Below are 16,634 nucleotides of genomic sequence, written 5' to 3'. Positions count from 1 at the left end.
AACACAGATTTGAAATCAGCAACGGTTCAAACATTCTGATCTCATGATTTTCGAAACAGTAGAAAATCTTCATTTTTTTCATCTTCATTTTTTCTCTTTTCAAAAACTTTTTAATTCATTAGATTATTCTCCTTGAAAATATCTTTCCAACAGTGTATAGCTTTTAATATTGTCAAAAAAATTGTCCAAATACTTTTGAGACAGACAGATTTTTCGTATGCTATCGTCTTTTCAGAAGTCATTTTTTTTTTTAATTTTTTGCCAAGTACAATTTTCAAAATGATTTATCCTCCACAATCAATAAAAGAAAGATTAGGCCTAGGGACGAGGTTCGACGAGGTTCGCCTCGTTTAGCCTGCCACTAAAAAATCGTAAATTTTGATTAAAAATTCAGAGCTCTTACGCCCGGGTTAGCCTTTTATCCGTCTTTCCGCCCAGCCCTTGGAAAGAAATTAATAAATAGAATAATTGTTTGTATCTAGTGAATATAACATTGCCCACTAAAATTATTTCAAAATTGAACAAGGAAGCCTAAAAAATAAATCGATATTTAAAATTTTAGACTTCAAATGGGCAATTGCTTGTAAAACTTTTGTTTTCGTCGCCTGAGAGCCTTCTTATGCGACGAACTGTACTTCTATCAACTCGCCCCGCACCTCGGGCAACTCTTCGACGAACCCGACCAACTCCTCTTGCAACTCTTCGACGAACCCGACCAACTCCTCTTGCAACTCTTCAACTAACTCGACCAACTCCTCTTGCAACTCTTCGACTAACTCGACCAACTTCTCCTGCAACTCTTCGACTAACCCGACCAACTCCTCTTGCAACTCTTCGACTAACTCGACCAACTCCTCTTGCAACTCTTCGACTAACCCGACCAACTCCTCTTGCAACTCTTCGACTAACTCGACCAACTGTTCTTGCGACTCTTCGGACAGTTCTTCTGAACCACAAAGGATCTTTCTTGACCAGCTCATCTGATGCAATCTAAGATGATATGAAATTTGAAGCAAAATACTCATAATTTTTTCGACACTTATTTACCATAGTCCTATAATTAACCGCAAGCATTGATGGCTATCTCCTTCACACACCCCTGTGTCACAGACCCACCGGAAAATCTGGTGAGCATTTCGCCCCGTTGGAAAAAGTACCTTACAATTTCAACCCCACTTGGAAATGGACTTTTCACCCCCATTCGAAATCCGATGTAAAAACAACACTCAAAACCATTCCTCCAACTGAATTTCAACTGGAGGCAAGAAAATTTCCCAAATCGCTCAGGAAGAACTATATTTGATGAAAAAGCACTTTTGGTACGGTTCATGAAGATAAAAAAATCCTGAAAAAAAACTTTTTTGCTCCGTTTTGGACGAAAAAGGTGATTTTTTGAAAGAAGAATATTTCACATTCTGGTCTGCAAAATACACATTTCTTATGGATGACCCACAGATCTGTAAAGCCCGAAGGGCTAGATAAGCGACTTTTATCGAAAAGTGAAGCCTTGGTTTGGAAGGATTTCCTACCAAAGTCACGTGACTAAAATATGCAATTTCACCGGTTTGAGAGATGTGAGAGATGGCGTTTGCCGCCTACTTTTTTTGATCTCGCTCCAAAAACAATTAAAATGCTAGATCCTATCCGCGGGCACGAAATTTAAAAAGTCAATTTTTTGCTTCACTTTTTTTTTGCTGGAGAAAGCTTAAAGTTGCATATCTAGCCCTTCGGGCTTTGCAGATATCTGTGGGATGACCTGGAAATTTGTAGGAATTATATTTGATATCTTTGCTACCTATGTCAGAATTTCATTTCCTTATCATTAATGGCTTTGAAGAAATTAACAAAATTAGTGACCAACCCTGGAGTACTGGAGAAATGAATTCGACAAATCTAATAATTCCAAGAGCTTCTGGAAAACAGTAAAAAAGTTCAATGGAGACACCAACAAATGTACTATTGGACCCCTAGCTGACAACAAGCGAATCATAACTGACGACAAAGAAAAAGCGGAACTCATGAACAGTTTCTTCGCAAATGTTGGTAAGAAATTAGCTCTTGATATTGGAGAGGATCACACTACTGCATCACATAAGCAAATATACAAAGTTACCCCAACCCTCTCCGATGTGAAGCTCGATTTCGAATTATTTGAAAAATCCTTTACTAAAGCTGTCAACATTGGAAAAGCGTGTGGGCTTGATATGATTACTGCTGAAGATTTAAAAATTAAAAATTGGTGTGATTCTTGACAATAAACTATCACGGGGCCCTCATACGGAAATGGTGTGTAATGCCTTTAGCAACAAACTTAAAAACCTTTACAAAATGAACACTCTTGATAAAGTTACGCTTAGAACAATCTATAATAGCGGTATTTTACCATCAGTAATATATGGTATCTTGATCTGGGGGAATTGTGCTGATCACCTACTGGACGATATAGAAAAGATCCACATTAAAGCTGCTCGTTTCATCAAACGAATCAAGAAGAAAGTAAAAGACTGTGAAGTTCTCGCTCAAGCAAAGTGGAAGCCTCTTGCTTTCTACTATAAGAAACATCTTACATGCAAAACTTATAAAATCTACAATGACTTGACTTCACCGTTATTGAAAGACTTCATCAACAAATCAACCAAAACAAAACGCACACGAAACGAATGCAAAATCGACCAACCAGCTCTCAACTATGTCGGATACAAACGCTCTTTTGCCTACAGAGCTTCAACATCGTGGAACCTCCTTCCCCTATGTGTTAGAGAGAAAAAATCTTTAGCCACTTTCAAAAAGGCATTACATAACACTCGTACCTAAGAAACCACAAACCGAGATCCCATCGAACTACAGACCCATCACTTGCTTGCCAATCACATACAAAATAATGACAAGTATAATTACAAAACGGATGAAGTCTCATCTCGACACCTTCAGTCTACTCCCTGAAGAGCAAATAGGTGGTATCTCAGGAAACCAAGGAACCGTAGACCAACTCCTGATTGACGACATGATACTTGGAAACGCAAAGAAATCAAAACGTAATCTGTCAACAGCATGGATCGATTACCGAAAAGCTTTCGATTCTGTACCCCACGATTGGCTGAGGAGATCACTAGAAATACACAAATTCCCACACAAACTTATAAACTTCTTTTCAACTACAATGACAAAATGGAAAACAACTCTAAATATCACAACGCAAAACAGCACTATATCTTCAGAGCCTATTAATATCCACAACGGCATCTTTCAAGGAGATTGTCCATCTGGGCTGAATTTCGTCATAAGCCTTCTACCGCTCTCTTGGCTTATCAAAAGAACATCCATCGGCTACTCAATTGGCCCGAGAAACAATCGCACAACTATCAGCCACCTGCTTTTCATGGATGACCTGAAATTGTACGCCAACAATGACGAACATCTCCAAGACCTCCTCGAAATCGTGTCAATGTTCAGCAACGACATCCACATGCAATTTGGACTTGACAAATGCAACATCATGTCAGTTCGAAAAGGAAAGTTGACCCGGGGAAACGATATTATTCTCCAAAGTGAAGAAACCATCAAAGCACTTGATCTACGTGACCAATACAAATACCTCGGAATGCTACAATCTAATGAGATCGACAAGAAGCAAATGCGCCGCAAGTTCCGAGCTGAATACTTTACCCGAGTAAAGAAAATTTTAAAATCCTCGTTAAACAGCAAAAACACCATCCAAGCGATCAACACCTTCGCAGTACCATCAATCTCATATGGATTCCAAGTTCTAGATTGGTCCGTGACCGAGCTTGAAGATATTGACCGTCAAACAAGAAACGTCCTTCGACAACATCACATGCTCCACCTAAAAAGCGACGTCGCCCGAGTGTACATTCCACGTAGAAATGGAGGAAGAGGTTTACTCAACATCACAGACCTCTACAAAAACCAAATCATTCAATACAGTAAATACCTTAAAAACTCCACCGAACATCTCATGATATTAGTATCAACGTCACAAACCGACAGAGGAGCAAAATCCCTCCACCAAAAAGCTGAGAAGTACCTAGCAGAACTCAACATTGACGAAAACCAAGCAAACGAACTTACAAAACCACAATTGAAATTGCAAGTCAAAACCAAACGCTCCAAACAAAAACTCGAAATCCTCAAAGAAAAACCCATGCACGGCCAATTCTTCATCACGCTAGACCAACCCCGCATCGACAAAGACGCTTCATTGTCATGGCTAAGATCCTCCACATTGAAAAGAACTACCGAATCAACCATCTGCGCAATCCAGGAAAATGCAATAACCACCAAATACACACAAAAACATATCTTCAAAACCACCAATGACGACACCTGTAGAGCCTGTAAGACCAAACCCGAAACCATCAACCATATCATCTCAGGATGCCCAGTCCTTGCACCAACCAAATATACCCAACGCCATGACAATGTGTGCCGATACATACACCTCCTCCTTGCAGAAAAACACGCCATGATCCAACCTAACTCTTCCAAATGGTACCAATATGACCCTGAACCGCTACTCGAAAATGACGATGTAAAGATCCTATGGAACTTTCCTGTCCAAACGGACAGAAGAGTCGCGCACAACAAACCCGATATCATCGTCATCAACAAACGAACACGAGAGGTACAGATCATAGACATTGCCGTGCCACTCGATTGTAACATCGCACGAAAACGAAACGAGAAAGTGACAAAATATGTTGATTTGTCTATTGAAATAAAACAACTGTGGGGCATGACAAAAGTAAAAACGATACCCATCGTTATTGGGGCAATGGGATCAATCCATGAAAAATTTGAAAAACTGATTAATGATAAAATGGACTTGAAAGTCAATGTCAATGAAATGCAAAGATAGTTCTCTGGGGAACATCACATATTTCTAGATATTTTTTTCTCGGCCGACTTTTAGTTACACGACTATTAGCTTTTTACAAGCCCTAAACTTTAGCTTCTTTACTTAAAATTAAACTACTTTATATAGACACAATCTAATTCTAAGTTTTTTCAACTACGTATATCTTTAAGTCCTCTATACCAGAAATCCTTGACGAGACATCTTTGAAAGCGGAAAAATTTTTCAAACACGCAGATGAACAAACATTTTCTTTGCACAAATTTGAAAAATTTATCGGTGAGTAAAGGCGGAATATCTCTTAACACTTAAGTAAGATAAACCTATATCACTACCTCTAGGGCTTAAGCGGTCTCAATACCATGTTTATAAAATATTTCTAACATTTTATTTAATTACGATTTTCGACGACTTTATTTTGATTTTCATGGATTGATAATTTCAGATCCACTCAGATTCTCACATCCTAAATCTAGCCTGAACGATGATAATACATTAAAAAATTTCTCTTGTTATACCTAAGTTTTATCGAATCAAACCGGATTCTATTTGCTAAGTCTTACCTAAATTACTTTGGTTTTCCATGAGACGCCTTGGAAAGCGACAAATTTTTCAGAAATGCAAAATGAAAGTTTTGCAAGACTTTGAAAAATTTCTCGGTAAGTAAAGGTGTATCTCTCTTATTAAGATATTTACAAAATTGTTTACTAAGATATTCCATCGAGACTTAATATTAAATTTTTCTTATTTTTTAGTTCTTGTTCTAATATTATAATAGAAAAAGTGTACCTAATCTATCTTCGATAGAAGGAAAACTTTTATAAATAGTGCATTATCGAAACATTATCAAAATATATCTCAAATAATAATAATAATATCCGTAACATCCGTACCAATCAAAAAATCCAAACCGTCAAATCCAAACCTATGCATGGCCAATTCTTCAACACACTAGAACAACCCCACATCGACAAAACCGCATCCCTTTCATGGCTACGATCTTCCACACTCAAACGAGCAACAGAATCCACCATCTGCGCAATTCAAGAAAACGCCATCACAACCAAATACACCAAAAAACACATCCACAAAACATCAAATGACGATACCTGCAGAGCCTGTAAAACCAAACCTGAAACAATCCACCACGTCATCTCTGGATGCCCTATCCTCGCACCTACCAAATACACCCAACGACATGACAACGTCTGCCGCTACATCCACCTCCTACTAGCCGAAAAATACCAATTCATCGAACCAACAACCACTAAATGGTATCAATATGATCCCGAACCTATCCTCGAAAACGATAACGTTAAAATCCTCTGGAATTTCCCAGTACAAACGGATAGACGCGTCACCCACAACAAACCCGATATCATATACCTAAATAAACAATCTCGAGACATCCAACTAATAGATATAGCGGTACCACTTGATTCCAACATCGCACGAAAACGAAACGAAAAGGTTACGAAATATGTAGACTTGTCCATAGAGGTAAAACAACTTTGGAATGGTCGGAAAGTCAACACCATACCAATCGTCATTGGAGCTTTAGGATCGATCCATGAAAACTTTCAAAAACTTATTGAACAAAAAATGGACTTAAAAATCAATGTTAATGAAATGCAAAAGATTGTTCTCTTGGGAACATGCAATATTTCTAGACATTTTTTCTCGGCCGACTTTTGAAATCGTTCATAGTCAAATTCTTAATCTAACGATGAAATATTTTATAAACTTTTGCCACCACTATAAAATTCTATAATTTTTAAATTCAAATTCCTGAATTCTCCAGCCCTGATATTAAAGTAAATTCCATTAAGGGATGCCTAGAAAAGCAGTAAATTTTTGATGCATTCATAAATTTATTGGCAAGTAAAGGTGACCCATAAATCTTTTGACAAATTTTAACAAGCCTATTTAACAATACGATATCTACTAATATATTAGAACGTTTGTCATATCTAAAATATCTCAAATAGAATTTAACTTAGGAACTTTAAGTCTTTGGGAAATTTAAGTCTATAGTCCTTCACAAGCCAATAATTTTTGAAATTTTGTTTTAGTTTCTATATCTTCTATCTAAATTTACTTGAGTTTAAACTCTCACGTGGGACACTTCGGGAAGCAATAGATTTTCTGAAAGGAAATTTATTGGCAATTGAAGCTGACCCATTAGAAACTCCACAACCTCGATCAAGATTAAACAATTTTCAAAATACGACACCTTTAATTTTAACTTTTATTTTTTCCATTATATTATATTATGAATTAGTTTTAGTTGTTTGCTAAGATCTTACGCAACCTTGCCAAGCCTGACAAATCTCTGTTGCACAATCTTTAGGTCTATCTCAATCTAAATCAAACCAAAACAATCATGTCCTAGGTCATACAATCCGAAATTTCTTCGTTTCCAGAACATCCTGAAAAGCGACAAATTTTTCTACCCTACGAGGAAAGAAAAATTCTTCGGCAAGTAGGGGTGATTTGAAGCTTTTATTTCGCATATTTTTTCTTTTTTTTTGCTTGCTCTGACATCATTAAGAAAATTTATTATATTATATATATATATATATTTTTTTTAAAAGCGTACCTTATCTATTATAAATAGAAGGAAAACTTTTATACATAGTGCATTATCGATTATCATTACGAAAATATACACCGAATAATAATAATAATAACAAATCACCTCCAAATAGCTTTATTTGATAGGCTTTTTGATAGTCTTACAATATAGTTATTATATTATCCTAAATCAATTATTTATTTTAAATATTAGTATTTTAAGTGTTTTTGACTGACCTTCTTTAAGATCTATCTCGTGTGTGCATGTTTCGTTCATTCAATTTTTTACGACATTTTTAGTCAAAAAATTGAATTTCGATGGCAATATTCAATTTTCAATTTTCGAGTTAAAAAATTGAAAATTGAATCTTGATTGCAAATTTCAATTTTTGTTTTGTTTATTGCCAGAAATGAACTGAAATTTCCAGTATCATCTTTGATTTTCTAATATAAACTTCTTGCATCGAAAATTGAAAATAATATTTTCAAATACTGAAAATTGTGTCGTGAAAAATTGAATTGACGAAACAAAACCAATTTTTATCACGCTTGCTTTTCCATGAAAACAGATGCTCAAAACAAGTAGTGTTTCATCGGTACCAAAAAAGAACAAAAATGTAGAATGTTTTATTGTTATTTGTTGCTGTCTAGTTCCCAGGTCTTTTGCTGTTTAATTTCCTTCTGGGTAAATACACTATGACATAAATTTCACGTGGAAAAATTTCCTTTACGTAATATATACTCTTCGGATACTCTTTGGTCTTATCTGCAAACATAGTCCTGCAGTGTGCCTTTTTTATTGAACAACTCCCTTTTTTATAAGAACAATTTTACAAGAACACGAGGCTGAAATTCAGGCCAAAAGCTAAGAACAAATTAAGAACAATCTGAGCCTCATATTTCTAAAAAAGTACTGATTTTAAATCTATTTTAAGTTCTCAAGTAAAAAACATCGTAAGAACATTTAAGCCTGAAAAATTCAAAAAATTAAGAACAGCCCAGCCTGGGCCAAAGTATGCTTACTGGTTCTTATAAAAAAACTTGTAATTATTTAGAAAGTGCTTGATTAAGTCTTTAGGATACACAGAACTGTGTTAGGAATGAAATTTCTTCAACCTTAGTGGCACAACTACCTATCAACTAAGAGGCCTTTGACGTACTGCGTAATCAGTTAAAGTTTCAAATGACCTAACTCCTTGAGGCAGAGATAAATTAGACTAACAAAGAAGCGACTGAATAAAACCATTGTTTCCTTCGTCTTCTTTGTAACTGATTGTAAATCATTTTCAACTTTCAAATTTTTTATCCGAGGCGTCTTTTTTACAAATTGGTTTGGTTTTGTCAAATTGAATTTTTCACGACACAATTTCAGTATTTGAAAATATTATTTTCAATTTTCAATGCAAGAAGTTTATATTAGAAAGTCAAAGATGATACTGGAAATTTCAGTTCATTTCTGACAGAAATAAAAATAAAATTGAAACTTTCAATCAAAATTCAAGTTCCCATTTTTTAACTCGAAAATTGAAAATTGAATATTATCATCGAAATTCAATTTTTTGACCAGAAATGTCGTCAAAAGTTGATTGAACGGAACATGCATGCATGCTATCTAACCAAGCCACGACATCTTTGAAACACTGTCTAGTTCTTTTAGCCCTTGTTTTGCGTTTTCGATTCAGAAAATCGGTTATTACGTTATGTTTTTATCTATTTTAGTACGAGGTGTACTCTTGATAAATTATAAACAGGAATCCTTTATTGTACTATTTACCTTATAAATACGAAAAGAAATGAGTGAAATAACAATAATAATAAGCCTGCACATTGATCACCAGCAAACTCAAACTCTCTCGAAAATTCAACTCAAACAAACCGTTAAGAAACAATTTATTGACTCCATGGCAAACTCCCTCCTACAAAAACCACTCCATGGCCAACATTCCAGGCAACTCCAACAACCCCACATCGACCATACCAAATCAAACCTTTGGCTCAAATCATCAACCCTTAAACGCTCCACCGAATCAACTATTTGCGCCATCCAGGAACAAGCAATCACCACCAATTACATCAAGAAGCATGTCCACCACACCACTAACGACGACTCCTGCCGTATTTGCCGATCATCCAAAGAAACCATCCATCACATAGTTTCCGGTTGTACCGCCCTTGCCCCAACTAAATACCTGAAAAGACATAACGACCTTGCCAAATACCTACACATTCTTCTCCTTCAAAAACACCAACTAGACACCAACGACCACATATGGTACAATTACACACCTCCTCCAGTGATCGAAAACCACCAAACCAAAATCCTTTGGGACTTCTCAATCCAAACAGATAATCACCTCCAACATAACAAACCGGACATCCTTATACTGCACAAAAACCAAAGGAGAGCCATAATCGTAGATATTGCCGTCCCCAACGACAGTAATATTGCTAACAAACGAATCGAGAAAATAAGGAAATACACGGACCTCGCCATCGAGCTGAAAGCGATGTGGAATCTGGACAGGGTAGAGATCGTTCCCTTTGTAATTTGATAAAGACATTGAGAAACTTGAACTGAATGGTATGTTGAGGCATGAAATGTGCCAGAGAATTATATTACTAGGTACTGCGCATATAGTCCGAGCATTTATGCAAATTCCGTAAAATTTCCGCCAAATTCTTTCTTTTCTTTCTTTTCATTTTTTTTTTCTAATCTTTTTTCCAAGCCCGGGATCCACGTAAAGCAACTAGTACATATATTGCTGAAAAGAGGAACCCATTTCCTTAAAGTCCAACCAATTCTCTCAGAAATTATTCTTCAACTAAAATCATCTTAGATCAGGGATCTTCGTAAAACAATAGGTTTATCATAAGTAAAATAGGAATGCAAAACAAGCTTTGTATGCCTCAGTACGAATGATAAGCGCACTGTTGAAAAGAGGAACCCACAGAGAGTTTCAAGCGGTTAAGAAATAATACAAATTTAAAACACAATTTTTTATTTCTAGTATTTCTCTAGCTTGTTTGGAAATCAAAATTTGAGAACTCTACTCTACTAAACTCACCGAACACAATTTTGAAACAATATATTTTCAAGATTACGAGCAATTTTCTTAACTCACAACCTTAAATTCAATCAAGCTATTCAAGTCATCTATAGCCAAAACAAATCACCTCCAAATAGCTTTATTTGATAGGCTTTTTGATAGTCTTACAATATAGTTATTATATTATCCTAAATCAATTATTTATTTTAAATATTAGTATTTTAAGTGTTTTTGACTGACCTTCTTTAAGATCTATCTAACCAAGCCACGACATCTTTGAAACACTGTCTAGTTCTTTTAGCCCTTGTTTTGCGTTTTCGATTCAGAAAATCGGTTATTACGTTATGTTTTTATCTATTTTAGTACGAGGTGTACTCTTTATAAATTATAAACAGGAATCCTTTATTGTACTATTTACCTTATAAATACGTAAAGAAATGAGTGAAATAATAATAATAATTATTTGACGTCGAAGATTGCAGACGTGTCTTTCTTCGCTCTGATCGAATTTAAAAAAAAATCTCCCTGGGATCGCATTTATCCCAGCGAGATCGACTAGAAAACAACAACAAACAACATAATAACACATGGACACCCAACAGAATGTCACAGATGTCCAGCCTGCAGATCTACAAGAGAACCGCACGCGAAACATCCAAAACAACAGAAGACAGCGAACAAAATGGACGAAGGATATGAACATAGATGTAATGCGCTGCTACTTCGAGACTATTCTGAGGGATCCAGAACAACCATACAGGAAGCAGTTCCACCAAAGATGGATGCTGCTCCACCCTGAAGCTCCCAATACCGAGCAAAGAATCTGTGATCAACTGAGGCAGATAGAAAAAAAGATCAACACAAGAGAAAACACAAGAGGTAGCTGGCTGACGGAGATCGAAGTTGACGATATGAGACGAACCATTCAGTCCGAAATCAATGACGAACGACATCAACCAGTCTACCAACCAAATCAAGAAGAAAACCAAACCAATCAACCAGACCAACCAGCCGAAACGGAAGAGAATCTACCACCACCGCCACTTCCACCACCCGCCATCCAACCGAACGTTGAACCGCTTGCAGAACATATAGAGAACGAAAACCAAGACGAAATTGACAGAGTAAGAACTATGATATCTCGGATGTATGCTATAGCCAATATTACACCTTTTGAGGACCGTTATACCTTTCGAAAGCCGGGGAAAAAACAGGAATTTGAACTTAAAAAAGCTTTGCAAAAAATCAACAAAGCCCTTGAAGGCATGCCATTGCTAACCGACATATCTGACGTCAATCAACTAAATGACGTCACTTATGGGTGTGCCTTCCTTTCTATCGAAATTGCGCAACTCAAAAAACAATGTCTGGTAAGAAAACAAGATCGACGCCAAGCGAAAAAGAGCAACTGGCAGCACCAGATGAAAGTTCGCATCGACAATCTCCGCACCGACATCAACAAAATCGAGCAAATGTCAATCGTTGATCCATCGTCAAAAATCAAACGAAACAACAACAGTATGAAAATCAAATACAGCATACAAGACGAACAATCGCGAATCCAAATCCTAGAAACCTTGAAACAACGTTTGATGGCGCTCAACAACCGTCTAAAACGATTCATCAAACGTGAAAAGCAATACCACCACAACAACACGTTTGAAAATGATCCGGGCAAGTTCTACGACGAAGTGCGCGATAACAAAATACACATCAGCGAACCTCCAACAGAGCAAGACATCAACTCGTTTTGGAAGCCAATATTTAACAACGAGCAACATTACAATCAAGATGCGTATTGGCTCGACGAATACACAAATGACGTAAACGAACAGATTGTCGAATCCAAATATCAACCCATTACGAGTGAAGAGGTTAAATCAGCAACTTCCAAATTCCAGAACTGGAAAAGCCCAGGCATAGACAAAATCCATAACTTCTGGTGGTGCTACTTGACTAACCTACACCCAAAGATAGCAGACATACTCCACCAAACTATCAACAATCCCAACGATACACCTCAATGGCTGACAACTGGACGTACAACCCTTGTTCCGAAGAAAGCCGAGACCAGAAACCCTGCCAACTATCGACCCATCACATGCCTGCCAATCATATACAAAATCATGACGAGCATTATAACGAACCGGATGAAGAACCACATCGACCAAAACCATCTGGTACCGGACGAGCAAAAAGGATGCTCGAACAAAACCTACGGTACCATCGATCAACTGGCAGTCAATGCAATGGTGATGTCAGACGCCGTCAAGAAATGCCGCAATATCAGCACTGCGTGGATTGACTACAAGAAGGCATTTGACTCCATCCCTCACGACTGGCTAATTGAATCGCTCAAAATCCACAAGTTTGATCCTACCACCATCAACTTCTTTTCGAAAACTATCCAGAACTGGCAAACATCCCTACATCTCCACACTGACGAAGTTGAAATCGCGAGCGAAATGTTTCAAATCAAAAATGGAATATTTCAGGGAGACAGCCCATCCGGTCTTCACTTCGTCATATGTCTACTTCCATAACCTGGCTCCTCAACAAAGCAAACACCGGTTACAAAGTATCCAACTCCAACCAGAAAGTCAACCACCTAATGTTCATGGATGACCTGAAACTTTATGCTCCCAACGACAAACTTCTTAACAACCTTATCGATATTGTCAAACGTTTTAGCGATGACATTAAAATGACATTTGGTATTGATAAATGTAACAAGCTCACTATCATCCGAGGGAAAGTAAAAAAATCTGACAATACGAGACTCGACAACGGAGATGAGATTAAATCGTTAAACAATCAAGAGTACTACAAATATCTCGGATTCAAAGAGCAAGACCAACTGAGCCCGAACACCAAAGCCGCTCTAAAGGTTGAATATTTCACGAGAATAAAAAAGATACTTAAAACTGAACTAAATAGCAAAAATACCATCACTGCAATTAATGCGTATGCTATCCCAGCACTCTCCTACGGCTTCCAGATCGTCGACTGGTCAATCACCGAACTAGAAGCAATCGACAGGTCCACACGTATTATTCTTCAACAGTACCACCTGATGCATCACCAAAGTGACATTCTCCGTATCTACCTTCCAAGAAAGTCCGGCGGCCGTGGACTCATCAACATTACCAACCACTACAAAAAGACGATCATCAACTTCGGCCACTACCTTCAGAATACCAATGAACCCTTGCTCCGAGCCGTCTCCAACTGGCAGCTTACTCGTGGCCAGAAATCTATACACGCTAAAGCAAGTCAGTACTGTGGCGAATTAAACATTGATCATCAGCAAACTCAAACTCTCTCGAAAATTCAACTCAAACAAACCGTTAAGAAACAATTTATTGACTCCATGGCAAACTCCCTCCTACAAAAACCACTCCATGGCCAACATTCCAGGCAACTCCAACAACCCCACATCGACCATACCAAATCAAACCTTTGGCTCAAATCATCAACCCTTAAACGCTCCACCGAATCAACTATTTGCGCCATCCAGGAACAAGCAATCACCACCAATTACATCAAGAAGCATGTCCACCACACCACTAACGACGACTCCTGCCGTATTTGCCGATCATCCAAAGAAACCATCCATCACATAGTTTCCGGTTGTACCGCCCTTGCCCCAACTAAATACCTGAAAAGACATAACGACCTAGCCAAATACCTACTCATTCTCCTCCTTCAAAAACACCGACTAGACACCAACGACCACATATGGTACAATTACACACCTCCTCCAGTGATCGAAAACCACCAAACCAAAATCCTTTGGGACTTCTCAATCCAAACAGATAATCACCTCCAACATAACAAACCGGACATCCTTATACTGCACAAAAACCAAAGGAGAGCCATAATCGTAGATATTGCCGTCCCCAACGACAGTAATATTGCTAACAAACGAATCGAGAAAATAAGGAAATACACGGACCTTGCCATCGAGCTGAAAGCGATGTGGAATCTGGACAGGGTAGAGATCGTTCCCTTTGTAATTGGTGCCACTGGTGTATTTTACAAAGAATTTGATAAAGACATTGAGAAACTTGAACTGAATGGTATGTTGAGGCATGAAATGTGCCAGAAAATTATATTACTAGGTACTGCACATATAGTCCGAGCATTTATGCAAATTCCGTAAAATTTCCGCCAAATTCTTTCTTTTCTTTCTTTTCATTTTTTTTTTCTAATCTTTTTTCCAAGCCCGGGATCCACCTAAAGCAACTAGTATATATATTGCTGAAAAGAGGAACCCATTTCCTTAAAGTCCAACCAATTCTCTCAGAAATTATTCTTCAACTAAAACTGTTGAAAAGAGGAACCCACAGAGAGTTTCAAGCGGTTAAGAAATAATACAAATTTAAACACAATTTTTTATTTCTAGTATTTCTCTAGCTTGTTTGGAAATCAAAATTTGAGAACTCTACTCTACTAAACTCACCGAAAAAAATTTTGAAACAATATATTTTCAAGATTACGAGCAATTTTCTTAACTCACAACCTTAAATTCAATCAAGCTATTCAAGTCATCTATAGCCAAAACAAATCACCTCCAAATAGCTTTATTTGATAGGCTTTTTGATAGTCTTACAATATAGTTATTATATTATCCTAAATCAATTATTTATTTTAAATATTAGTATTTTAAGTGTTTTTGACTGACCTTCTTTAAGATCTATCTAACCAAGCCACGACATCTTTGAAACACTGTCTAGTTCTTTTAGCCCTTGTTTTGCGTTTTCGATTCAGAAAATCGGTTATTACGTTATGTTTTTATCTATTTTAGTACGAGGTGTACTCTTTATAAATTATAAACAGGAATCCTATTGTACTATTTACCTTATAAATACGAAAAGAAATGAGTGAAATAACAATAATAATAATGATAACCCCTGGGTCAGGTTTGATCGAAATTTCTTCTACCTACCCCGTATCCTGCAAGGTTGCCACCTAGTTAGCTCAAAAACTATCCTGAATCTCAATGTTGGAACTAAAAAACAGTGTCAAACCACCAAGGGGTACGCCCTATGTTGCGTGGGCTAATAACTTCTTGAAACACACCGCGAAGCAACAAAGCACCTTGCGGGGTAATAACATGAATTTCTTGAAATTAACTTTAGAAGCCTTTATAAATCCTCACCTCGTCCAAGTCGCTGTCATGTTCGGAATCGTTGTGCAAATCTTTTAACGCTATAACTTCCCTCGCATCTTTTTGATAGAAATCTTTGAGAAGTTCGTTATCAACAGGTCGATAAGTTAACCCTGAAAATAATATTTAATAAAACAAGCTACATTGCTGAATAAACCTACTTAAAGGCTAATATAATAAGGATATAGAAAAATTAGCAACAACAGTACATAAGAAAAAAAATATCAAGCCAATCGCTCCTAAAAATGACAAAGGAATTTTAACAGCCAAAATGAAATTTCCAGAAAAAACGGCTTTAGCCATATTTTAGAAAACCTTTCCTTTTGTCTTTATGCAAAGAATCAGAGAAATCTAATGAAGCAATTTCACGCCCCAAAAACCCGATTTTAGGCACTTTTTGATTCGAATTTGCCTAATAAATAATTTTTTTTCGAAAATCGGGCTCCATCGGACATGGCTCAATTTTAGGACCTCCGAGTTAGGTCCAAAAACAGGAGCGATATATGGGTGCAGACCGTTTAAAAATTGCTCCAAGAGTTTGTTGCTAAACATTTTCCTCACATTTTGTAGCTTCAACTTGGAACGGCATTGAAGCCCAGAAAGGGGGCACCGGCCGCATGAAGACCGGTGGTTCACTGTTAAAAAATGGACCCTAATCTTTGAAAATTAATGGCCTGTTATGATATCATTTTAAGTCTGATAAAGAGAGTTTGGCCAGGTAGACACCCCTCTCCCGATCTTTCCTGAGTGACTTCCAGAAACACCACCGAAGCAAGAAAAACTTCTTTTCATTCATCTTTGAACATACCTTGACGACAAACTGCTGCAAAGAAGATGACCAACAGAAATATCTTCATTTTGATTCCAACACAGTGTTTTGATATCGAATTGAGATTCTCTCCAATTTGATGTGACACACGTCTACTTTATTTATACTAAATTGAGAAGTCTAAATTTGTAACAAGTCATG

The 16,634-nt window shown here is 37.1% G+C and overlaps 2 protein-coding genes across 2 annotated transcripts; one reads left to right on the top strand and one right to left on the bottom strand.

Moving 5' to 3' along the window:
- Nucleotides 1–617: 617 nt before the first annotated feature.
- On the bottom strand, nucleotides 618–980 carry LOC136802296 (apolipoprotein A-I-like). The gene has a single exon (XM_067059012.1). It carries the CDS (start codon nucleotides 978–980, stop codon nucleotides 618–620), a length of 363 nt encoding a protein of 120 aa, XP_066915113.1.
- Nucleotides 981–13,111: 12,131 nt separating this feature from the next.
- LOC136802295 (uncharacterized) lies at nucleotides 13,112–14,656 on the top strand. Its single transcript, XM_067059011.1, has one exon. The coding sequence runs from the start codon at nucleotides 13,112–13,114 to the stop codon at nucleotides 14,654–14,656; it is 1,545 nt and encodes a 514-aa protein (XP_066915112.1).
- Nucleotides 14,657–16,634: the final 1,978 nt, after the last annotated feature.

Source organism: Clytia hemisphaerica, unplaced genomic scaffold (assembly GCF_902728285.1).
Source record: "Clytia hemisphaerica strain Z4C2 unplaced genomic scaffold, Clytia hemisphaerica genome assembly, whole genome shotgun sequence".
NCBI classification, from domain to species: Eukaryota; Metazoa; Cnidaria; class Hydrozoa; order Leptothecata; family Clytiidae; genus Clytia; species Clytia hemisphaerica.
This window is presented reverse-complemented; position numbering and strand designations above follow the sequence as displayed.

What these genes read in the sequence shown, in the direction of transcription:
- LOC136802296 (XM_067059012.1), bottom strand. Translation starts at nt 980, where the DNA reads ATGAGCTGGTCAAGAAAGATCCTTTGTGGTTCAGAAGAACTGTCCGAA.
- LOC136802295 (XM_067059011.1), top strand. Translation starts at nt 13,112, where the DNA reads ATGGATGACCTGAAACTTTATGCTCCCAACGACAAACTTCTTAACAAC.